Source organism: Camelus dromedarius, chromosome 19 (assembly GCF_036321535.1).
Source record: "Camelus dromedarius isolate mCamDro1 chromosome 19, mCamDro1.pat, whole genome shotgun sequence".
NCBI lineage: Eukaryota > Metazoa > Chordata > Mammalia > Artiodactyla > Camelidae > Camelus > Camelus dromedarius.
Genome location: NC_087454.1, coordinates 37750360 through 37775480, shown reverse-complemented (window position 1 = coordinate 37775480; position 25121 = coordinate 37750360). Strand labels below are relative to the sequence as shown.

Sequence of the window (25121 nt, the reverse complement as noted above, 5' to 3'; positions counted from 1 at the left end):
TCTGTCTCTACCAGACTACAAATAATTTTCAGACTGTTTGGTTTTCCTATGATTAAAAAAAAAAATCCTACGTGTAGCACACCGGATTTCCTTTAAAAATGAACAGCAAGCAATGGAATGACGTTCTCGCCCATCTCCCCACCCAAAATAATCTTTGGTTGAAGAAAATCTGTGCTGACGCCATCGACAGAGGACTAAGTTTAAAAGGATGAGGTGCTTACTGAATCGATCTGATCTAAAGAAATCTTCCCGGCGTTCCCCTGGGTGCTGTAATCTTGACCAGTGTAGGAATGACTAAAAATAAAAAGAACAAAATATTAAAAGAGGATCTGTAAAACATAGTTTGATCACTTCAAAGGAAATGTTTCATTCTGATATAAAGTCACAATGAGAGAACACTTTACATACAAACCTTAGGAGAAACGCAGCCAAGTGTTTTAAAGGGATTTTATACGGTATTAATGACACAAAAATACAGCACTCATCTGGGCCTCCTGGACGCCAGTTCCAGTGGAAGCACAATGCAAACCACTGCTGAAGGTCCAGCCTCTTCCACTGACCCCTTATTAACAGCACGGCGGCCGAGCTGAGACTGGCCTGGAGCTGACGTCCAGGGCCACCGCTCAATAGGCCCCTGAGTAGGTCACCTCGACTCTCTGTACCCCAGGCTCCCTCCTGTCAGACAGAGATGACAGTGCCTGCTCTACGGTGCCGACAGGACGTCTGGATCGAAATAGTTTTTGTTAAAGGACCTGACATACAGTAATCACTATTCATTAAAACAAGTGACATCAGAACAGCCCTTTACCTGTGCAAAGATTCCATATCTATTTCCTCTCATTACACCCTCACGACAACCCCAGAGAGCATGTTTATTTTACATCTGAGAAATGAGGAAGCTGTTAGATCAGAGAGCAGGTGAGCAGTGCAATCGTACTGTTCTTTCTAGATACGTTAATGGCAAGTACTTGATAATTTTTCAAACAGGAAGGCAACCCATTCATTCTGGTCTCCAAAACTCAGTCTCTCCCCTCTCACCATTCACCACTGTGTGTCTTGTTTCCAAACGTTACAATCTCACTGGACTCAAACTTCCTGACTCCCAGCTTGCTGTTTGTTCACCATCCCCTGCCATTCTCCCCTCGAGGATATACTTCCTGCTGAATTCTTTAGAAATGAGAAATAAAACACGGCATACATCCACCTGGGCACATTTTCATCCCCTTGACACAACTCCACACCCACATCCAACTCCATCAGTACTGACACAGATCAGACAAGGGCAGGTGCACCGGCACACAGAAGGCCACGACCACATCCTGGTTCACGCAGATGCCACGGCGAGAGGGGAGCTCTGGAGTAAGGTACCACTACAGGTGCACAGAATTCCAGATGCTCCACTTGCTGTCTGCTCGGTATGTGAAGTATAGATTCTTTATGCTGAAAAACACATGCTCTCAAGATGCTCTGTAGAAAGGCTATTGTTTCCAGTCAGTCAAGTCACTGACTGAACAATGGGTTCCTGGATTATGAAGCAGAACCACGGCCTACCTTGGGACGCTGCAGCCGCTGGCCAGGGGGCTGTCATAAGCGTAGATTTCCCTCTCTGTAGCCCGCCCTCCATGGGCTAAGAGGGCCTCAGAGTCACTGGGAGCGGGATGTGCAGAATGCGGAGACATGGACAACCTGCGCCCAGGCACGGCTTCTCACGCTGCTGTTACTTCTCCCTCCGGGCACAGACCTGGGGCAGCGTCTCCCCGGGCTCTGCCCGCTCCTTTTATCACAGCAGTGCCACGGCACAGAGCTGACGCTAAGTTAAACCAACAGCTGCCGCTTAGCTTTAATATCTTACATTTTAATGTCGGACGCAACCAGACGACTGTTTAATTGCCGGTATCTCTTACACATGGGGCGATGAAAACAGCGTTGGGAGAAGTCTGAAGGCCTGCTCTTGCTTCTGTCTTTTAAATCGTTAGTTTGGCAAACGGTGGCAGCTTGCACTATTCTCATTTGTAAAATGGCACTAGTGATGCCAGGCCTGCCTGACTGGCAGACACGCTGGGGAAACCAAATGAAATAATATATTCGAAGTGGTCATTAAAACCAGTAAAGCACATTCCGGGACACAGAGCGACTGCAGTCTTGACCAGTAAGTGTAGGGGGCGGGGGGAGGGGAGGGCCAGGAAGGGAAGGGCGGCAGCATGGAGTCCTCTCCCAGCTGGGAGGCGCTGGCCCCTACAAGCTTAGGCCTCTTCAGCCAGAAGTTGATCACCATCTTCCAACTCGACAAGGTTAACACAGAATTCCTCTATAAATGGTAAAATGATGTACAAACATGATTCTAGTGTTACTGAGCATATAGGTTTCTCAGCCCAGATAGCTGCAGTGGACTCAGTACAAAGAGAAGATACAGAAAGAGGACACATGTTTGCCTGAGCAGCAGTATAAACGGTTGTTCCTCAAGGCTCTGACAGAACATGCAACAGAGAGGGAGGGTGCAGTTCAGTGGTAGAGCGTGTACCTAGCATGCACGAGGTCCTGGGTTCAATCCTTCCATAAAAATAAATGAATAAATTGAATTACTTCCCCCCAAAAGCAAACAAACAAGCAATGCCCCCCTCCAGTAATGTGCAAAAGGGCTAAATTCTAAGAAAAAAGTAAAAAAGAGAATAGTAGCAATGATTAATAAAGAATTTACTGGGTGTAAATTAACTACACGGAGAATGTAAGGTAACTACAGACACCATACTTCTAAAAATATTATTAGAAGGAAGATGGCAAACAGCCAGCCCAGTCAGGGCAAGCGTGGAACCCCCAGGAGGAAAAGTGATGGAAATGAAGAGCTCGGGCATGAGAACTGGGAATGAGATTCCTCCGCCTCTCACCCGTGACCAGAAGGGCTAACTTACGTCTTGGCTGAAGGAGCTGGTACAGCCCAGGTATTTAATGCATATTTGAGCTAGTTAGGAGTAGATGAAGCCAATGTGGGGGGAGAATTTTCAGACACAAGAAAGGCAAACCGGGAGAAGCACTGTATCCGATGGTCTATGGGCAGTAAAGAACCACAAAAAGATCTGGGGCAAAAAAGATCTGGGGCAAGAATTCACACCATCAGGATTATGCTCGGGAAAGGAACAATGGGAAATCAGTTGGAAAGATACTGCGATATTCCAGGCAAGAGAAGTTTTTGTAGAAGCCCGCAGCAGACAGAGAAAGAAACAAATAGTGTTGCCATCAGAGAATGAAACCCTTCGGAACAATTCGCATTAGCTCATGAAACTGGACCTTTGGCCTTTGGAAGCACCAAGGGATGTTAGCAGAGGAGCTTGATGGCGGCGCCCTGGACAGGGGGTGGGGCACCCTCTACCACACTCAGAGCTGGTGTCTGCTGGTATCATACCGCTTCTAAGCGAGCACGGCCGCTACACCAATGAGCAAAAAGACACACGGTGAACTGCTGAAACACAGTCTTGTTTTTACAATTAAAAAAATAGATCAATGTTATGAATGAACATTCTTAATCATTGTATTGGGGAAACACAGAAAAAGTAATTTCGGGGGGGGGGCAAGGAAGAGGTAATTAGGTTTATTTAATTAATTAATTTTTTTTTAAGTGGAGGCACAGAGGATTGAACCCAGGACCTCATGCATGCTAAGCATGCACCACTTGAGCTATACTCTCCCTCCCTAGAAAAATTAATTCTTAACAGCAAAAACCGTTTCTAATTGGCTACACACACGCAAACTCAGCATGTGATTATTATTTAAATAATCACAGCTTTATTTGGAGAAACACTCACTGTCGCTGATGTACAAGGGGGATTTAGTAGGCACAAAAGCTTTCCCGCTTCTAAACTTCCATAAAAGAAGAAATTGAGACGTAACACAAATGCCATGTTTTTTTTCAGTACAGCAGCGCAAAAAACATTTTAATGGGCCACGAAATTTGCCAACAATAAAAAGGAATTTTTGATTAATCAGAGAATCCTGAAAAGTGGAGATTTAATTTCTCTAATTCTCCATTTAGCCACTAATTTGCCACAAGTTACAAAGAAAAAAGGTAAGTCCAACTCAGCGTCAATCGTTCCCCATGAACCTGGGTGTTCAGGAAGAGCAGCTGCAGTGATTTATTCACACACTGTCTGTATGATTCATCTTTTATTTGCCAGAGTAGCAGGTGAAAGGCACTAAAGGTAAAACGCTATCATCTTCTCAAGTTACCAAAAAGTCAGAAAAGCAGGGAAAACGACAGATGTGCTTCAATGAGTATTCAGTCATAATACAAGACTGTCTGAAGATACTGAGCTGTGAAGGGATACAGTGTGTGCTTGTAAAATGCAACAACTACGTCGCACTGGAAGAGCAGAAGAAGGGGTGGGACTAGCTCAGCGACAGAGCGCGGGCTGAGCATGCACGAGGTCCTGGGTTCAATCTCCAGGCTTCAATCAATCAATCAACCAATAAACCTAATCCCAGCCCCCCAAAAAAGGAAAATAAACACCTTCATTCCCCCAAACAGGACTATACAAATGCACAAAACCGAGGGCAAAAAAAAAATTTTTTTTATAAAGGTTCTGATTTTTTTTTAATAATGGAGGTACCAGGGATTGAACCCATGACCTCATGCATGCTAAACATGTGCTCTGTCTACCACTGAGCTATTCCCACCCTCCCAAAACTTTATTTTTTTAAATGCCGTTAGACTGTCAGACTCCATAACAGAGCTTTCCTAAATCCCAGTGGTTGTCCTTTTCTAATCACCCTAAAAAGAAGAAAGCTTTCAAGAGTGGGGCTCCTCAACCCCTCTGCGTGCACTCACTAAGCATCTCGGGGACCAAGGAAGAGTCACACCACGGGGCTGGGCCCGGATCTGGCCCCCACGGCAGGACGAGAGATGGGTGACACGGCCAGGCCACAGGGAGCACGCCCGGCCCAAGAAGGGGAGGACAGAGCCACCGGCAGCCCTGAGATGTCACGAAGAGGGAGCGCGCAGGGACAGGGTACAGGGCCCTGAGTATCACTAGAAGTTGAGGCTGAGGAGACAAGCCTGCCAGGCCAACGGGACCAGCAAAAGGCTGAAAGACAGGAAGACTCCAGTCAGGGAGGATGAGGGATGGGGCGGGGAAGGGGAAGCAAGGGAGGTCACGGTCAAGGAAGGGCTGCATCTGGAGGCTTAGGAGCGGGATGCGATGACCATAGAGAAGTCACAGGCCTGGTTATTCCAATGTCTTCACCAGCGGTAGCTGAGTAATTTTATACGCATTAAAACATCCTTAAGTTTTGACCAGGCTCACAGGAGCATGTGATTTGAGTTTACTGAGGTTGTTGGAGGGGTTTAAAAATACAAGCGTGAGAAGGAGGTGGCTTTGGGGATAATAAAACGGCTGTTTTCCTCAGGATCCAGAGGGCTCGCACGTGTCAGATGGACAGGCAGAAAGAGATAAGCAAAGCCAAGGAAATCTCACGGCTTCTAGAGGAGGAGGCTGGGTTAGGTGGCCAAAAAGTCAAACAGAGGCAAAGGGGGAAAAAAAGAGCTAAAATTGGGTATGTAGGTCCTGAAATGCAGGTCCATGAAACCATGAAAATAAAAACAAATCCTATCTCCGTCTGCAATAACATAGCGCTGAATCACCATTTTAATAAAAATGTGAGGCTCTGTCAAGTTTAAAACCTTTAAAAACCTGAACTTGTGCACAACAGTACTCTCTAAGAAGACTGAAGCTTGCAGCTGTGTGTCACAAACCCTTTGCTGACACAGAGGTACTTGGGTGTGTGTCCTTGGTTCCTTTGTTTTGTTTTGAGCTGGTGGTCCTAAGTCATCCAGGCTACCGTAGGAGAACTAATGGTACACAAAATATATACAAGCATTTTCTCACTGTAGTATTTGTTTACTAGGCCTGCCTGCAACTTAATTAAAACTCAGTCACATCTGAGGAACTTTTTCCTCCCACATTATCGCGCTCATTAAACAGTAAGAGGTAAGCACAGTTACTTTTCCAACACAGCTAAAAGTCACAGTAAACAGAACACTGTAAAGCTAGCAGTTTCAACAAATTAAAAGCTGAAAGGAGAAGAGACTTTTGAAATACCTGTAACACATGTCTATGTAACTAAATTTGACATGATTCTACTTTCAATCCAATGACACCAATCCACGGCAGCATAGGAGGAGGGCTGGGGATAAGTGAGACAGGAAGGTACGATTAATCACACCCTCATGGAACCAGCTTACCACACAGACATCTAGCTTACAGAATGCAAACACAGCGGATATGTAAACAGGTAAATCAGAAACTGAGACTTCTGCACACATCTCACCTGTGAAAGGCAGACAGTGAAAGGTCTTCGTAGAAACAAGAGACATTTAAGTCCCATTCGATGCACCACCAATATCAATGCAAACACTGAGGTCTCAACAGGGAATTGTTTTTGGAACCTTCTACACTGTTGGTGGGGATATAAACTGCTGCAGCCACTATGGAGGACAGTATGGAGGGTCCTTAAAAAACTAAAAATAGACTTACTGTATGATCCAGTAATCCCACTCCTGGGTATATATTCAGATAAAAATATAATTCAAAAAGACACATGCACCCTCATGTTCACAGCAGCACTATTTCCAATAGCCAAGACATAGAAACAACCCAAGTGTCCATCAACAGATGACTGGATAAAGAAGATGTACACATACACACACATATACACAATGGAATACTACTCAGCCATAAAAAAGAATAAAGTAATGCCATATGCAGCAACATGGATGGACCTGGAGACTGTCATTCTAAGTGAAGTCAGCCAGAAAGAGAAAGAAAAATGCCGTATCGTTATTACCCATATGTGGAATCTAGAAAAAAGGACACAAATAAACTTATCTAAAAAACAGAAACAGACTTATAGACAGAGAACAAACTTATGGTTACCAGGGGATAAAGGGGTGGGAAGGGATAAATTGGGCTTTCAAAAATTACACCTCTTGGGGAGTGATGGAAATGTAAACTGTCTTGATTGTGGTGGTGGTTTCATGGGTGTGTACATCTATCAAAATTCATCAAAGTGTACATCTGAAATATGTATAGTTTACTGCACAGGAATCATACCACAAAAAAAAGGTGTTTAAAAAAAAATTGGGGAATTGTTTTTGAGAGCCGCCAAAGAAGAGCTGAAAACAAAAAGAAGGAATTCTACAAAAGTGGACTTGTGGGTCTCACGACCAGATGAGCTGTTAAGGGAGGAGGAAGTCTTTCCATGCTGTGGCACTGAGCTCAGCAGAGGGCAGACCATCACACCTCCACTCAAGTGGCTTCACCAGCTCTAGCTTGGGGACATCCACGCCACGGGACACAGCGGACAAAACAGGGGGCAAAAGGCCCTTCAGGGGTGATTATCTCTCCAATCATTTTCTCCGGTTCCCATCAGTGATGAAAATTGAGGGAGGTAAACAGGAAGTCGTGGACTGGCTGCAACATGTTAGGAACTGGCTGCCGTTCCTCCATATTTGCATCATTTTTCCAAGTCCAAGTGGCCAAAAGCAATCACGGAGGCAGAACAGCAGAAAGGAGCGAGCAGAACAGAGTGACCATAGAGCACTGGCTTCAGGATCCACTGGTCATGGGTCCGCTTGCACTCACTGTCCATGTAACTTGGCGAAAACCTCTTAATTACTTTCAGTTTCCTCCCTGGTACACAGGGACCCTAAAAGGGATCATGAACGCACCCCTCTTAAAGGGCTGCTGTGAGAATTGAAGCAGATGCTGGTAGGCGTCCACCACAGTATTTTGCACTCAAATTGTCATCACCACCATCTGAGCCTCAGTTTATTACACTTGAACATGTTGGTGGTTGTTTCTCTCTACTCTTAACGTGTACTAGTTTCTCCCCTTGAACTTCAGGGGGAGAAAACTGTATTTCTTTCCTATCTTCTTTATACTATCACATAAAATACTGAATCTTGAAGTAGAATTTAGACGTCTTTGAATAACCTTATGATCTGGAAGGTTTATACTCTTAGGAAGTCTGCATGCTGCAAACAGCCTCAAACCCTGCAGATTTCAATGGGGCCCCACCTTGTGGAGCTGCTCTATCCCACACAGCAGCCACTAGCCAACCGTGACCGCTGAGCCCTGGAAACGAAGCTTCGTCAGAATTGAGATGTCCACAAAGTATAGAGTAGGCACTGGAGTTCAAAGACTTAGTATGAAAAAATAATGTAAAACATTTCATTAATAAATTTTCATATTGGTAACATGTTGAAATATTTGGACTATGAGTGAAATAAGATATTAGTAAAATGAATTGCACTGAAGTAACTGAAAAGTAAACCTGTGGCCCCTATTTGGGTTCTCATAGGTCACTCACTATATGGGTGAGGACAGGCGGGTGAGGCCATCCGACGGTTCTCCTGAGGGCCAAGGATGCCTGTAGAAAAGCCAACTGCCCTACCCCGACTCCTATTTACCACACTAGGATCAGTCTCTGCTGGTCATGAGCGGAAAACACGCTGCATTGGGGCCAAAAGCAAGTGCCCCAAGTTTACTGCAAGTAGGCTTGTTTTCTCAGCACTGTACTCGGGAATCAAGGCTCTAAACCTGAGCCACAGTTTGCCATTTAAAGTCTTCAGGAAGCAATCTTGAATTCTGATTAGCTTGGAGGTAACTTGAATCTTTTTTTTGGAAGTGGGGGTGGATAAAGCTGTGACGCATTTCTATTTGGAAGTCTTCGGGGCTGCGTGCCCACCTCAGCACTGAGTTACAAGGTCCATTCTTCAGTCCTTTGTCAGAAGCCATGCTGGGTGGGATATGAGTGCAGATGACAGCAGGACCCTGGGCCAGACTGGACAGAATCTGCCTCCCAGCCTCTAGGAGTATCTTGATGCCTTCCATCCCCCCAACAGACAGATTCTGAGGTTCATAAAACAGAAACATAGAAAACACATTTCCTTTCTCTAGCAATATTTCCCAGGACTCTTGAAAGAGGTTAATACGAGCTTGTCCTTTCTATCTGGCAGCTATACTTAACCATATTTCAAAAACTGGATAAAATAAAAAAGCAGTGAAGAAAGCATCGCAGGTAATTGAAGCTGATCTCTGCATCAAGAACACATATTTATTTGCTTAAATTTAAAAGTAAGCAAATACAGCTTTCAAAATGACTGTAATTTCCCACATTAGTCTATAAAAGTAGACCAAGTTCCAATACAACGTAGAGTCAGGTATAATCACAGCACAAGTGGAAAAACAAATTGCAAAAAAAGGAAACAAAAGTTTTGTGTATCATCCATATATCCAATTTTGCAATCACAATTTTAAACCCACTTCAGACGTTACAAACAAATGCTCTGTCCCCGTAAGCTAGGCTATTCAGACATTTAGAAAGCACACTCCCTGCTGTCTGGACTTGCTGGGTGTGCAGGAAGTCAAGGGAGCCCAAGTTACAATATATCATTTCCTGCTGTGAAGGGTATCACAGGAAAATTCACTCAACAGCTGTCACCACTGAAATTGAAATGAGTTTGTTCTCACAGCTAACTCCCCAGGAAATGGGATCCAACTTGCGCTGGCCTAGGTGATCTGCCCTGCTGTTATTCCAAATGAGAACACAATCAATAAAATTCTGTTGTAAATTATTTTTCCACGAGCATGAAGTTTACTCAATTTTGCGTAAGAAAAATTCTCGCCAAAAAACTACCACCGGCCAACATGCAGTATGATGATCTATATTTCTCTACAACTGAGAGACACTGTATGATCCCAAGAGGCTCAGATAGCCAATAAAAAAAAATCAGGATTACATGGGTTTCCGAGTCAGGTAAGAACTACAAACGGCACGACCGCTACTCTTCTTTGTTTACATTGGCCTCATCTTTTCCCACGTGGTACATATTTTACTACTTATTTCAATTTCTAAGCTGCAACAACCCAGTGAGCTGCAAAGGACTTGAAAGTTGCATCTCATTTTTCTATCAAAAATATCTGTACCTTGCAATTGTCAAAAGTCAAGGAAATGCACCCTGAAAATGACTGCATTTCATTGTATGTAAATTATACCTCAATAAAACTGATTTAAAAAGTGCAATACACACATGCATTCCGATAAGATACTCACTCTACAGCGCGACATCGGTATTTCCACCATACACACTCAAAGCCCCAGCAAATACCTCTATTTTCATGAGTACACTTGTTATATTCCTTTACATTGTTAGTATATTCTGGTAATATAATGACCCCCTAAGTACAGGCTGTTTTGATTTGGTTCTGATCCTGGATGGTCAAATGATAACAATAAAGAAAGGTGGACTAGAAAAAACTGAGGGTAGGGTGGGCGTGCAATAAGTTCTGACACCCAGCAGTTACTGAGGAACGTGGATGGATGTCTTCTCCACCCCACGAGCAGTTTACAGAGTGGGATGCTTCTGAGATGGGCTATCGCAAGTTTACGGCACTCTACGATTACCCTCGTACATTTGTTCCCTAGTAACAGTAGCGAACCGGGGACACAGCGTTTGGGGGTTTGGGGGGAAGAGGAGACGAAGGGACCACTAGCGAGGACTATGACTCCAAGTCACAGCCCAGAGGTCATATTACATAACTCTCCTAGACACTCCTTTACCGCCATTAATGATGGCGGACCATGCTTAAGGCTTTCGTTCATAGGTCTAAACAGCAAGCTTCGTAGTTCCATTTTGTTTTTAAATACATGTTTTCGATGTTTGAATAGGTCATTGGAGAGGGAAAAAAGGGGGTCCTCCTGAGGTCACACTGAGATACAGGAAGTACCCTCCACCCTCCTCGGTTAGTTCCCGATTCCAGGAGAAAGAGCCCCGAGCCCCCAGACAAAAGACAAAACCAGCGCTGAGCTTCTGCGAAGGCAAAGAGCATTTCTCTACCAGAGGTTTTTCTTGAAAGTGACAGAATATCCACCAAGGCTTCGTCCAAACTACCATCTCATTCAGTCTCGACATTCAGTAACTTAGGAAAATCTCACTGAGAGGCAAAGTTCTAAAACCCAAGAGTGTTTTCTCCCATTCGTTCACTCACTCGGGACTGTCCCTGAGGTCCAGCCATTGTCACAGTAACGGAGAAAGAGTGGCCAACAAGAGGGCGAATTCCTCGTCCCCACGGAGCTTACGCTGCAGACAATCCAACATCAAGCCAATAAGTGAGCGCACAAGAGCGATCGCTGCAGCCAGCGGCGCCGCTCTGAGCACCGCAGAGAAGGCAGCATCACAGAGCCCTGGGGTGGGGCGGGGAGCTGGGCGACCAGGAGCCAGCCTGGGGGGCCCACCCGGTGGCCTCCCGCAGACGTGGGGATGACCGACATCAAGCACCGCGGCCGCTCAATTACAAGCGGGCTTTTTACGCACCGCGTATTATCTTTCGTGGGGCTACTTTGTAAACAGTGGTTATAAATTACAGGGGGCACTGCCCCTCCGGCGAGTCTCGGCAGTCTTTCCTCAGCCCAGTCTACCAAGCGTCGTTCTGTTCTTCCTCTGAATGAGCGAAGGCGAACTGTGTATTTGATGTCAGGGAGTCTTCCTAGGATAAGTAAATATTTAGACTCACCAGATTACCACAGGCCACATGTGGCACCAGTTGGCCCAGAGAGACCCGGGATGGGAACCCCAGCGTGTCCTCTGGGCAATGCCACGTGCCCCCTTCCATGGATTTCCTGCAACACCTGCATAGGTGGACGGCTCAGGGACAGGGAGGCGACAGCCACACCAGGAAGAGCGGGGCTGTCGTGGCTCGGGGGCCTCACAACCCTGCATGGCCACAAGCCCTCATAACAACTTCCACGGCCACCTCAGATTTGGAGCTCCAGAATCCATGAATCTCAAACCATTATTACGCTTTACAAAATATATGATTATCTAAATGCATTTCAAACACGACAAAGAAGCGTGCTGTCCAATCTGGTAACCATCGGCTACAAAGGCTATTTAAATTTAAATTAATTAAAATAAAAGTAAAAACTGAATTCTTCAGGGGAGGGTACAGCTCAGTGGTAGAGGGCATGCTTAGCTTGCACAAGGTCCTGGGTTTAATTCGCATTACCTCCATTAAAAAACAAACACACACCTGAATTCTTCAACCCCACTAGCCGTATTAAAGCATTCGACAGCCCTAAGTAGCTACTGGCTACAGAGTTGAACAGCACAGGTACAGAACATTTTCATCAACACAGAAAATGCTACTGCCCAGGACCAAACAAAAGACTTCTTAGCTGCTAACGTATCACACTAACTACAAGGCTTTCTCTGGCTTCTTAAGAAAGTTACTTCCCAAAGCATCGTCACCGTTTTGTACTTTGTTAGCACTTTATGCCGAACACAGTGTAAAATAACTAACTTTCTTTATTACTTAACCAAAGGACAATCAACGTTCTAAAGAAACCCAATGAGTAGAGAATAGGAAATTTAATAACCGCAAACAATAAAACTACTTGCAAAATATAAAAGTCACAAACTTTGCTCTTCAGGAAGACTGACAGCATCCACATTCCAGAAATCCCTAAGACACCCTGGAGTCAGAGGGCGAACAGAAATCTGAAACTTCTAGTTGGGGACAAGCCGCAAGAACACTGTGATACACACACCTGTGTGCCCACGGAGTCAACCCTCTGCCGAGCTAACAGCCGTCGAAACTTGCTGTAGTCACTTCAGCTAAGATTCCCCGTCCTGATCAACACTGAATCCTGTAAGAGCAGAAATAAATACGTACCTCTGAACCTAACACCACGTCTGGCACCGACTAGGGGTTCCCGTAATGTGTGTTTAATTAACAAGAAATAAAACAAACTCTTAGGATGCTAAAAGGTCTGTGGCCATGTATTTACCAAACAGCTCTCACACCGGAGTCCCTCCACAAGTCACAGCCACTCAAACCACCTCATTACAAAGCCTACTATTTGCAAAGGTACAGAGGTACCTGTTCACCCTGGCTAAAGCCAGTCCAAGAGACAGCAAAGGCTTTCCTACCTCCTTTCTATGTCGCTAAAAAGAAAATCAGTACTTATTTATATTTTTGTAAAAGTCACTGTTAACCCCTTTTTCAACTTTAAAACATGTGAAGCTAGCAAAGTGAATTACCCTAACTACAAAAACCCAGGGAAAGTTAGTATTCTACTCAAACTAAGAGTGATGGTTTTGTTGTAAATCCGATGAAAAGTGATGTAAAAAGTTGTTTTCAACCCCCTCGAGAGAAGACTCTCACAGTAACAGGCAGATCGATGGCCTCCAAAGACATTCACACCCTAATCCCTAGAACCCATAAACAGGTTACGCGGCGAAAAGGACGATGAAGATGTAATTACGATTAAGGACCTCGAGGTAGGGGGGTGAGCCTGTTACCCACATGGGCCAGTCTAACCACAAGAGCCTGTAAAAGCCGAGAGCTTTCTCGGGCGGAGGCAGAGAGGCAGCAGGAGAAGCTCGGTCTGAAGCAGAAGGGCCTGAGGCACCGCCAGGGGCTCTGAGACGGGACCCACACACAAAGAACAGAGAGAGGCTCGGGGGCTCACGGAAAGCACAGGGGCAGGTGGGCCGCCTCCAGGGGCAGAGACCGGCCCCTGGCTGACAGCCAGCAAGGAAATGGGGACCTCAGACCCACCACTGCGAGGAACTAAATCTGGCCAACAACCTGAACAAGCTTAGAAGGAGACTCTCCCTGAGAGTGTCCAGTAAGAACCACAGCCCTGCTGTCAACCTGATTTGGGCTCGGTGAGACCCGTGTCAGATTTCTAACCCATCGAGCAGTAGGCTAATAAAGGAGTGCTGTTTTAATCCATTAAATCGGTGGTACTTTGTTAGAGCTACAACAAAAATTGCTAGATGCACTAAGAGGGTTTAAAATTCAGGCTCCTGAGTTCCATCTCCTTCAAGTCACTGATTCTCGTGTTAAGAACTCTGCGCTTTCCCACCAGGGTAACGGATGCTCCTGTATCTTCAAAGCTGCACACCACCCAGTCTGCTGCTGCTCTGCGCTCTTACCTCCTCCTGCGCTACGATCCCTTCTTAAGGACGCCATTACAGCAGCTCCTCTCCCCACTTCACCTCACCTGGCCGAACAGAAGCTGCTAACGCTGTAATTTCGCGTCACAGGTTTATTCAACCAAAAAAGCTTAAATACCCAATAAAATGGGAATGGTAAGTCAAAATAGACATGCCTATCCTCAACTGAATACTATGCAGTCACTTAAAATTAGAACCATGGAATGCAATTTCAGATTAAGTGAAAAGGAAAGTTTTAAAAGTCTGCCATTTAAGTTACAATTACATGAAAATATGCAGAGAAATTACAACAAAAGCCTAGCAGTGGTTATAGTCTTGAGGCAGGATTCGTTTCTTCTATTTTTCCAAATTTTACATAATGTGACTATAAATTTTATCAAAAAAACACTAAAATGACATCAAACTTGTAACATAATCCACACACAGATACCTCCTCTGTCTTCACTCGATTAAGCTGCAGCAACCATTCCAGCAGAGCCATGGGGGGCTGGGGGGTTACGTGTGTGTATAAACTGGTCTTCTTTCCCCGGCAGTACAGAAGCTTCCCAACTTAAGGCCCACATCAGCCAGCTCCTTTGTTCACAGAGTGTCCTTTACAGTGCCCTTAGCACCACGGGCTGATTTAAATAAAATGCTGACTCTTGACAAGCACATCTCTAAAGAGGCATAAACAATTTTAATACAGATGTGAACAATAATAAGCCAAAGACAATACATGATGGAAAAGAATACATTATTTCTAATGTATTAATATCTCACAAGGCACCTGGAGCATCTTCACAATAACCACTGAGCTAAAAGCTTACGCACTGCGTGTAGGAAAGGAAGTGAGCACAGCTCAGGGCCACGCCAGAGCCTGCAAACAGGCGATGAGAAAGCACTGACTGCCAGCAGGAGCCACCTGAATGCCCATGGATTTTCTGATTTCAAAACAAGAACTAGTTTGAAAAGAAAACACTGAGAATTGTCCGCCATGGGTACTGGGAAAAGCTTTCTTAAAGAGCCCGCCTTTCTGATAGAAAATCTGTGACAGTATGTTCTTTAGAGGAATAAACAAAAATGTGTACGTGTCAACCAAATGAACTGCATTAGAGGGGGAAAAATTACGAAGTAATCGTTGGTAATAATACTGACTGATGGAAGATGCTTTCATTATTCCCAGTGATTTTCAAATAAAGGCCAATGTAAACATCTGCTTAAAAAACTCAGAGCACATTACAAGTTAATCTATGTGATACAGTCCAAGTGTTTACTGTAGGTAATACTTCCCTCTGCTAGCTTGTCTCATCTTTGACTTCTATTTTACTGTTGTGCTGAAATATGCTAATAAAATGAGGAAAACAGTATAACAAACACATATTCCTGAAATTATTCCTTAATTAAAAGCAAAACATTAAATGGGAACAATATTCATGTCTTGAGATGGAGAGGTCAGAGAGGAAGACACACACTGTGGGGAAAGGCACTGCTTTTAAGGGCAAAAAGTCATATGCACACAACTAGAGCCATCACATGTAGGAAGTGGGCTGGTCTCACCTCTTTAACGCAATCAACAAGAAGAACCATCTTTAACACGGACGCCCTCTGCAGTCCAATGCACTGCTGTAAATGTTGCCCTACAGGAACCACCGTCCTGGTAGCAAAGCTATGCGTTTACAACAACCTTCTACACCCATAGCAACGTACCCCAAGACCTCCATACTTCTCCCGGGTAGGAAATGAGTCCACTATATAATTCACCCTAGAAAACGCAGGGACGTGTGAGGATGACAGCAGCGTCACACTGAGACGTGGACCCGTTGGATGACATACCTAATGATGTGCAGTTTGAGGAGAGCAGGAATTATGATTTACACAAACTCCCTCTGGCATTTTGGAATTTAATGGGAACTTCCTGAGGCCCCATCCCAAAATTTTAAAATAGGAAGAATGATAAATGACCATCTGCCGTCCTCACTGGGTTGTTCTGAGTATGAACTTTCGAAAGCCAGGTGGGAAAGCACTTTGTACACTCGCCAGTTTAGTTTCTCGGTCTCATCTCCTCCTATGTAAATACCTGCTCCTTTAATTGGTTCCTCATATTCCCACAGACCTCATTCCTCCCTAACCTATAAACATGCACAACTTTCCAGTTGTGTGGGGAGAACAACACACTCACTTCAAGCGTGCAGCGCATGGGTACAGCCCCGGCTCCCTCCCAGCTCCGCCCAGAGCAGCCTACACCCGCTGTGTCTCACTTCCTCCTCGACTCCTCTCAGGAACCAGAAGTGCACCGGTACCACGGCAAGGTGCAGGCTAGGCCACCACTGGCCCCCGTGTGCCTAATCCAGCTGACATTAAGCAGTTCTGACCCGACTGTCCCACGGCAGTGAACAGTGTCCACCTTTCCTTTGTGAACTCTCTGCCTCAGCATCTCTGACCCCACGATGCCTTGCTGTGTTCCTGCTTCATTCAAGGTCCTCCCCTGGTTCTTTTACTGGTTTCTCTTTTAACTCATCTTCTACCTCCATCACTGCCCGTCACAGGCACACACCCCCCGACATGCTATGGGTTCTCTTCAGGGCCATTTCCCCTTTTCTCATCACTCCACACTCTCTCCCTGAGGGATATCAATCATTCCCCTGATTTTCACCACCACCTATGTAGTGGTGACCGGCAAACGTCTCTCTCTAATATAAACCTCAGTCTTAAGCTGCAGGTCTATACGCAGCCACTTACTAAACACTCCCTCCACGTGCTCCATGGGCATCTCAACTTTAAAATACCTGAAACCACCGTGCTGCAATCTCAGTAGCTATATTCACTCCCTAACCCCTTTGTCTTTCTGCATTCTCCTTCCCGGTTAATGACAATGTCGTGCCCCAAGTGAGATTAAAGGTCAGTCCAATCTGAGTAGCCACCGGGAGCCACCTCTGTGCTAAGGAGCAGGAAATCCAAAACAACCAAGTCATGGCCCCATTACTTAAGGCAAATAATTCAGTGGGGGACACGGTTTGATTAATAAAATTATATACTTTGTGTTTAATTCCATTCAAAAGGTTTACCAATGTTGTAACGTGTTTAAGTGCCTATCTCTCAAATGAAATCAAAACTGTAAATTCCTTGAGAACAGAAATTGTGTCTTTTTTTTATTCCAAGCACATAAAAGGCACTCAGTTACTGATGAGTGGATGGATGCCACTAATGATGAGAAATAAGCTTGCATTTCCGTCAGAAACTGATGAAATGTTTTCCTGCGGTTAATTTAACTTTTAACTATAGAACTAGGTTCAACTAAGAAAACCTGGACACATCACTTCTATGTCCTCCGAATGCTATATACTGTTAAGCAATATCCTAAATTCTTAGGTTGGCAAAGTGTCATACCGATTCTTTCTGAATGCCTCAGTCCTGTAAAAATGACTTGGGGATTTCTCTGTATTGCTCCGTCAGTTCTTACAGGTATGGGTGTCCTCTCCCAAATTAGCTTTATTGACAAATTTAATCAAAATGTCATTCGTCATTCGTCATTCCTCTTCGACCATTAGACGCACTAAACAAAATCAGAACTAGTCATGATTTCAGTTTCAGCCTCCTATTGTCCGTCCCCTCTAGGTAAGATTTACACTATACAGTTCCTGCAAATCAGTGATGATTATTTTTCCCTAACAAGATTATCATTTGAATCTTTCAAACCAAAGAGTATTATTCTCTCCTATTTGGGCCTAAGCAAAAGGAAGGCAAAAGAAACACGTTACATTTAGACAGCCAAAAGAGGCAATTCAATACGCCTGAAAGGCTTCCACAAGGTTACTTCATACAATGGGAAGTGTCAAACATCACCTACCACCCTGTATACAGATGTCTTTGACACGGTAATAAAATGAGAAACCATTTGGTTTAATAACAACAACAAAAAAAGCAACATCAGTTGGTGCATATCACACGTAGCGTCTATCCCTCGTTGCCTAGCAACCAGCCACGAGTGACCTGCACAGAGAGTGAAAGCTCTGAGCGAGTGCACAGTTTGTGCAAGCTCCAAGGACTCATAAACGTGTCGGTAGTTCATCTAAATTCTAGTTGACAATTACCACACTATGGAGGTGGAGGAAGGAGAATCCATCACTATCACCCAGAACCAAGCGTGGACTAGGGGTGAGGGTCAGCCCTTTAGGTTTACGTCTTGTGAATCAGTGGTTTTATAGGGAAAAGAACTGTCATGATACGATTTATAAATTATAGAAACTTCATGCAGGAAAAAAAAACCAACAAAATATCATGGGTATAAAACACCACTTCACTCAGCAAAACACATAATGCATACCTCTCATGAAGGTGACTCTGTAAGCTCTCAAGCAGAATTAAGGAAACCAGCGAGGGCAGTATCACCGGCTCTGTAATATGGTGGGGGGGGGGGCACATGGTGTTACAGGAGCACATGCACAAAACAGGAGGCTGAGACAGGTAGGGGCGGCAGAGAACTAAGCGGTCAGGGAAGGCGGATCAGAGGAGGCAGCAGACTCAGTTCTGAAGAGCAAGCCACATTCGGTCAAGTGACAGAAGTGGAGGCAGGGAGAGGAGCAGGCCGGGCGGGAGGGAAGCACCGGCAAGGGCAGAGGCACAGGGCGTGCTGGCCAGGAGGACGTCCAGGCACCTGCCGCCAGGGCGCAGGCAGGCCAGGCTCCTTCCTGCCAGAAGGACCTCATGTGCCAGGCTACGGGCTTCTCCCTTGAGCCCGGGTGAAACTGGGGAAGGCAGAGTGGTTTTAAACTGAGGAATAAGAGAATCGCTCCAGCAGGGAGTGAGAAATTTCAGAGAGGGTAAGTCGGGCACAGGTAAGAGGCTGCTGGAGAGAGAGTCTCAGATCAGGGATAGGACTCATGAATACGAAGCTCTCAGGAATTCAACAAGTAGGAACGAAGGCCACTAGAGGATGTGAGAGATTCAGGTCTACCCTGACTTCCAAATGAGAAGTAGCATTCAGAGTTTTAAAAGAATAAAAAGAAACCATAAAGGAAAACAGTAATGGTGCTTGGCTACATAAAACTTGAAAATGGAGGTATGCTGGATAATGCAGCATTATCAAAAACCTTTCAGGAAAAAAAAATCTATCAAATACAACAAAGAGTTACTATCCTTTATGTCTAAAGTATATACGATCAAATAAAATCAAGAGATGCTGTCAGTAAATGGACAACAATACAGATAGCTAATCCCATCCCAAAATAAGAACGGATAATAAGGTGTTTTCAAATCATTCTTAATAATAATCAGTGCAACGTACATGACACCAACAATATCTCTATGATAAACCTATTAAATCAGCAACGTTCTGGCTGCCCCGTCTTGTTCGGGGTACAGTAACATGGGGGATCTTGTACAATATGAAAGTATGAGTAGAGTAACGTTTTTGGAAAAGAAATATATTTAAATCTTTAAAAATGGTTCATATGCTTTGACAAAGTGATTCCATTTCTGAAAACCTCTGCTAAGGAAATGATAAAAAATACAGCATTTTTCACACTAGTGAAAAGAATAAGAAATGGTCTAGATGCTCCCCAAAGGGAGATAAATGCACCACAGGATAGTCATATAAGAAAATATCATATTAAGAAAACATCTTATAAGAAAATAACGTCACTAAAAATTATGGTTTTAGAGAGATTTTAATAACAGAAGTCTTACAATGTTTATTTTGAAATAACAAATAGCCAACTATGTAAAAGTATAATTTCAACACTGAGTTTTAGAACAGTGCAGAGGAAAGAAGTATTTCTGAGTAGGATGAAAGGTTTTCCATCTCCCTTTCCTGTATTTTCTAAGTTTGCTTTTTCAAATAATGAGGATATATTATTTTTGTATTTAGAAAACAAATATAACTTATTTCTACTACCACTAATAAAATATGTGCGGGTTCCCAGAGTTGACCTTAGCCTCGTGGTTAAGTGAATAGGCCATTCCTTCGAGATCTTTCTGCGTTCAGTCGTTCCTCCTCATTTTAACTTCAGCTTGTCAGCCAGCGCTGCACACTTTTATTGAACTGGAAGAGCTTTCTGTGGCACCACAAAGTCAAGAGTAACAAGTGTATCACACCAAGAACTCGAACTGAAATCACAGAATTAAAGCAAAGAAAAACTCCGTAAAGTTTTTAGAAATCGGAGGAGTTTTAATAAGCACATCAGTCTACCTGACCCACTTTAATGCAGGGGGGTTTACCAGCACGACGGGGCTGAGCCTTGGTTTTACCTGAGGTGGTTGAGCAGCGGCTGGAGTCTCTCGTCCGACTGCACAGCAGGCAAGGACCTGGCTGTTAACTGAAAGCAGAGAGGAGGGTTAGGAAGAACAGCCAAGGTCAAATCCTGAGCACGCGTGAACACTGCATAAAATGGGGGCGGGGCGAGCAGGAGGAGAGGGCATGCCTGAAATGGAAGGATGCTGTTTTTTTTTTTAATCTAAGACAAGGTTTGTAGAGCATGTCACTAAGTTTAGAGGGAAAAGGAGGCAAAACAAAGAAATAAGGGAGGAGTATCCACCTGAGCTCATGAAAAAGCTTCTAGTCACAAAAATAATTATCTTTGCAAATAAAGATGGAAAAACTTCTAAGTTTACAGCAACCAATCTTGTAGCACTGAATCCAGGGGTTACGAAGAAACTGGGGAGAGAGACTTTCATTTATCATGAAGTTACTGTGAAACTGGCACAAGTGTATGCACACACACACACACACACACACACATATACACACACAGATGTGTATTCCCTCATTTTGACAACCAAGTTACCATAAGAAACCAAGAATATCTTATAAACACACCAAGGCAATTCAAAGTATTTAATACTCAAATACGACCCCCAACTAGTCTAGGAAACAAAATGTAAGACCAGGGCCTTATTCCTAAATACTGTGGGTCAGGTTGACAGTATATCGGAGAAATGCCAGCCTCTGATACACTTTACTGCAATAGTATCAATTATACGTCTGTGTAGCTCTGTATTTCTCTTTTCCTGAGAAAGCTCTCTTACACTATAAGAATTTGAACCAAAGAAATTAAAAAACATTCATTCCAAGTAATTAGACAGCTTGAAGTAACCTAAATAAAACACCAAAAGTTAACGATAGATTTCTTCTAGTTTCAATTGTGTCAAATACATAGTTCTTACATTCTACTAGTAAATCATCTGACAATTCACAAAAGAGAAACTTCTCAAGACAAAAAGCAAACCGAAGGATATCCTTTGCTTTTATATAGGGGTATCCTGTCTCTTTAATTATCCTGTCAATTAAAAGTAATTTATCAATTAACTCATCAAACCTAAGTTTCAACATCATGCAAATAAAGCTATCACTTTTTTTTATTGAGTTAGTCAGTTTACAGTGTTGTGCCAAGCTATCACTTTTAAAGCATCTAATAAAAATAATATTTATGAAAAAACATGGACCAAAATGCCAAATATTAAGTCATTTTTATTAAATCATATCTAATAATAATGGAGAAACATTCTCAATTTTGTGAGTCAAAACATATGACAGTTATTAACTTAAAGTACAATAAAGTGAGACAGTCTGCTGCAAATTTAGCTCAATCAAAAGATTCTCAGTATCCCTAAGAAACGTTAAGTCTAGTATTTCATGACATATAAAATGTCATCAAGGTTTTATAAACAAATCACTTTAATAAACCCCATATCTGCTAATTCAAATCCCCTTACAAAATGTCATTTTCATTGTTCAACAGATTTCATGGCTCAGAACCAAAGCTATGCTCTAAAAAGATTAAAATCATTTATCTAGATATTTCAAAAGTCAATTTTCTGAAAACAGATGGAGCAGACAAACTAGGCTTTTTCTGCTGCGTCTGTCAATCTGTACGGCGTGATTTGTCATCAACCCATGTTTTCTAAATGAAAGCAAGCCAACAAAAACACCTCGGTGACAGCAAAATATTTCTCAATGTCTCTTCATCCCACACAGGAAAATCCTCAACTACACCCCCTTCTCAAGACCAGCCCTCATTCCCTTCGTCCTAAACTGCGAACACAGCATCTCTGGTCACTGTCCTGTCCACCTCCATTCCTGCCTCTCCCCTAATTATTCTCTACACCAAGACCAGAGTGAGATTTTAAGGATAAAAATTACCCATTCCCCCAGTTAGAGCCACTTAAGATTCCCTCAGGCTAACGTTATCACACCAACCCTTTCATCTGACAGCTTCTTAAAATCCTCCTCTTGGAAAGAAAAATACCATATGAGATCACTCATATGCGGAAAGAAAGAAAAAGGAGAAAGAAAAGAAAGAAAGGAGGGAGGGAGGGAAGGAAGGGAGGGAGGGAGGGAGGAAGGAAGAAAAAAGAGGATACTAATGAACTCATCCACGAAACAAAACAGACTCACAAACATAGTAAACAATCTTATGGTTACGAGGTGAAAGGGGGTGGGAAGGGATAAACTTGGGAGTTTGAAGATTTGCAAAGGTTAATCATTATATATAAAAACAGATTTAAAATTTTTTCTGGATAGCACAGGGAACTACATTCAATATCTTGTAGTAACCTACAATAAAAAAGAAGATGAAAATGAATATATGTATGTATATGTGTGACTAAACATGATGCTGTACACCAGAAATTGACACTGTAACTGACTATACTTCAATTTAAAAAAAAAAAAAAAAAACCTTCTCTTGGACCAGGGTGCTGGAACCCGGCACGGGATAACTGAGGAGGCAGCTGGGCCAACCCCACTAGACACGCAGGAGCAGATCAGGGCTTCAGTTCCCGGAACACCTACACTCAACGATTTGATTCTGTCCCCACCCCTCCCCACCCCGACGACTTCTTTTCAAGTTTGAAAGACTGAGAAGAGTAATTCCTAAAACAAGGGTCAAGGTTCTGAGTACAATTATTTCGAGGAAGATTTGGAGTTTTCCAAAGGTTCTGCTTTCAACTTGTAAAACAAATAGCATTTTCAAAAAGAGCACATGTCTCTTCACAGCAAAGGGGATGAGGCAACCGAGCCATTTCAAACCTCCGCAAAGTGGCAAAGCCATCTGCTGACCTTTTGCTGACAGAATGCAAACTTCACTTTAGGGACTGCTGGCTCCATCATTTCTTCTGGAATTTTCTCTGAGCCCAAGGAGCTAGTACTACATCCACCGGACTAGGAGGGGCACTGCATTCCCTAACACTCCCAACATAACAGATGTTTAATAAATATTTACTGAATGTGCGACAAATCTAAAAACTCGCAACTGCATAATTCCATTAACTGACGAAAACAAAAGCATATGTACAGCTACATTTCATCGTTAAAGCTTTTCAGATTTCTGCTTTGAGTAAAACTAAATCTAAATCAAAACTAATAAATCACAACTGTCAGTCTTCCAAGAAAGCAATACACAACCATAACAAGATGTTCGGCATTAAAGACTTTCCTCTACAACCTGAAATGAGTGTTTGTCTAGTTTAAATAGACTTTGATTTCCACATACGTCATAGTTGGTTGTTTGTTTTGCTAGAAAGTACAACACTGTCCTTGACACATAAATCAACAAATATGAAAGAGAAAGAAGATCTATCATATGTCACATCTGCAAAGCCTTAAGTGGGGTGTCTGAGTTAGGGCTGCTTCACGGAAACCATTATAAAAGCTGGCATGGCACGCACCTTACTTCTTATTGTTGAGAGGTCAGAGGTAACTTCTTTTTGTGGGGGGGGAGATAAATAAAAACATAATTATTTATTTTTAACAGAGGCACTGGGGATTGAACCCAGGACCTCGTGCATGCTAAGCACACACTTTACCACTGAGCTATACCTCCCTCCCGCCAAAGGTGACCTGTTAAGATCTCTTTTCATTATTAAGAATATATCTAGCACACTGAATTAACCCATGCGAGGTTTGTGCCATTTTTAGGCAAGTATTACAGACCACTGATTCTTAAATAAATCTCATTTCAAAGATTACTATCATTGAGTAAATCTTGCATTTTGCCACATATTTGGGTACAAAAATTAATACTGCACTTTGCCGACTAGTAATTCTCCTTTTAATGACAATAAACACCACATAGATTCAAAGGCATAAGAGAGATGACAGCAAGTCTGGAGGTGTCTGGTCCAACTTGCCATTCTGCCCGAAGGAAAGCAGCCTCGAGGCCCAAGCACCAGGTGCTGGCATCCCAAGAGCCTGCGTGAGCCGCTGAGGTCAGGACCCGGGACAGCGCGCCTGCCCCGCCACCCCACACTGCGCGTGTGAGCCACCTAGGGGCTCAGCTCAGGCTGAAAATTCCCAAATTTTGCACCGAAGTTTCCTTTATATCGTTTGTAATTTGGCTCAAATGTAACCCCCTCCCAGAGGCCTTCCCTAACCACCCCTGGCAGAGCAGCCCCTCCCCACAGGTATCTCTCAACATTCATCACTTTCTAAAGTCATATTAAGTAACTGGTTCGCTCACTTGTGTTCTGTCTTTCTCTCCCCATGAAAATGTAAGTTCCATCAGGGCAGGAACTTTTTCTGCCGTGCCCACCACCTTCCCCCTACTGCTTAGAACAGCATGTGGTAGGGCATGCAGCAGGCACTCAATAAATACTGCAGAGGGAATGAAAGCTTCCCCTCTCTCAATACTTCCAATAGCAGCATGGGTTTAGAAGAGTCTGCTTGAGACACTGGCCCTTTTGGTCTTGCATCCCTCAAGTTTACATATGTAACTATGACCTATCAACGAGGCCACATGCATCTTTCCACTTCTAACTGAATTGAGTATCTCAAGTTCTCCCTTTAAAGGGGGGCAAATGCCCCACCCCTCAACACACTGGAAACTGTGGTCCCTAGTTAAAGGAAACAAGTAGCCCAAAACTAACGGAGCAAAACTCAAGCAGCCAATGCACTCTACCAGGCACTACCCAAAAGCAATCATGTCATAGTTCCCTCCTTCTACTCTATGTCTTTTGGGGGGTTTTTTGTGGGTTTTTTTTTTCATTAACTAATAGTTACAAATAAAGCAGAAATATCAACTAAATATTTTTCCAATATCACTAAAAATTTAAAACATACATCGAAGTTCAAAGTCTTTACAGTGAACACTCACCAAAAAAATTTTCCCTGAGGGGGAGGGCATATAGCTCAGTGGTA

The 25121-nt window shown here is 43.5% G+C and overlaps 1 protein-coding gene across 2 annotated transcripts in view; it reads right to left on the bottom strand.

The window, feature by feature from the left end:
- PRIM2 (DNA primase subunit 2) overlaps window positions 1–25121 on the bottom strand; it is a 213767-nt gene that overhangs the window by 74115 nt on the left and 114531 nt on the right. Inside the window, exons 8-10 of one of the 2 annotated variants that reach the window (XR_010376928.1) lie at window positions 20237–20304; window positions 19919–20095; window positions 222–294 (exon numbers count right to left, since the gene is read on the bottom strand). Coding sequence is in view for 1 of the 2 variants with exons in the window: in XM_010987784.3 (XP_010986086.2) it covers window positions 222–294; window positions 20237–20304 (141 nt within the window). In the remaining variant the exon portion in view is untranslated. Of the gene's footprint in view, window positions 1–221; window positions 295–19918; window positions 20096–20236; window positions 20305–25121 lie in introns of those variants that run through there. The other variant, XM_010987784.3, reaches the window with a different exon arrangement.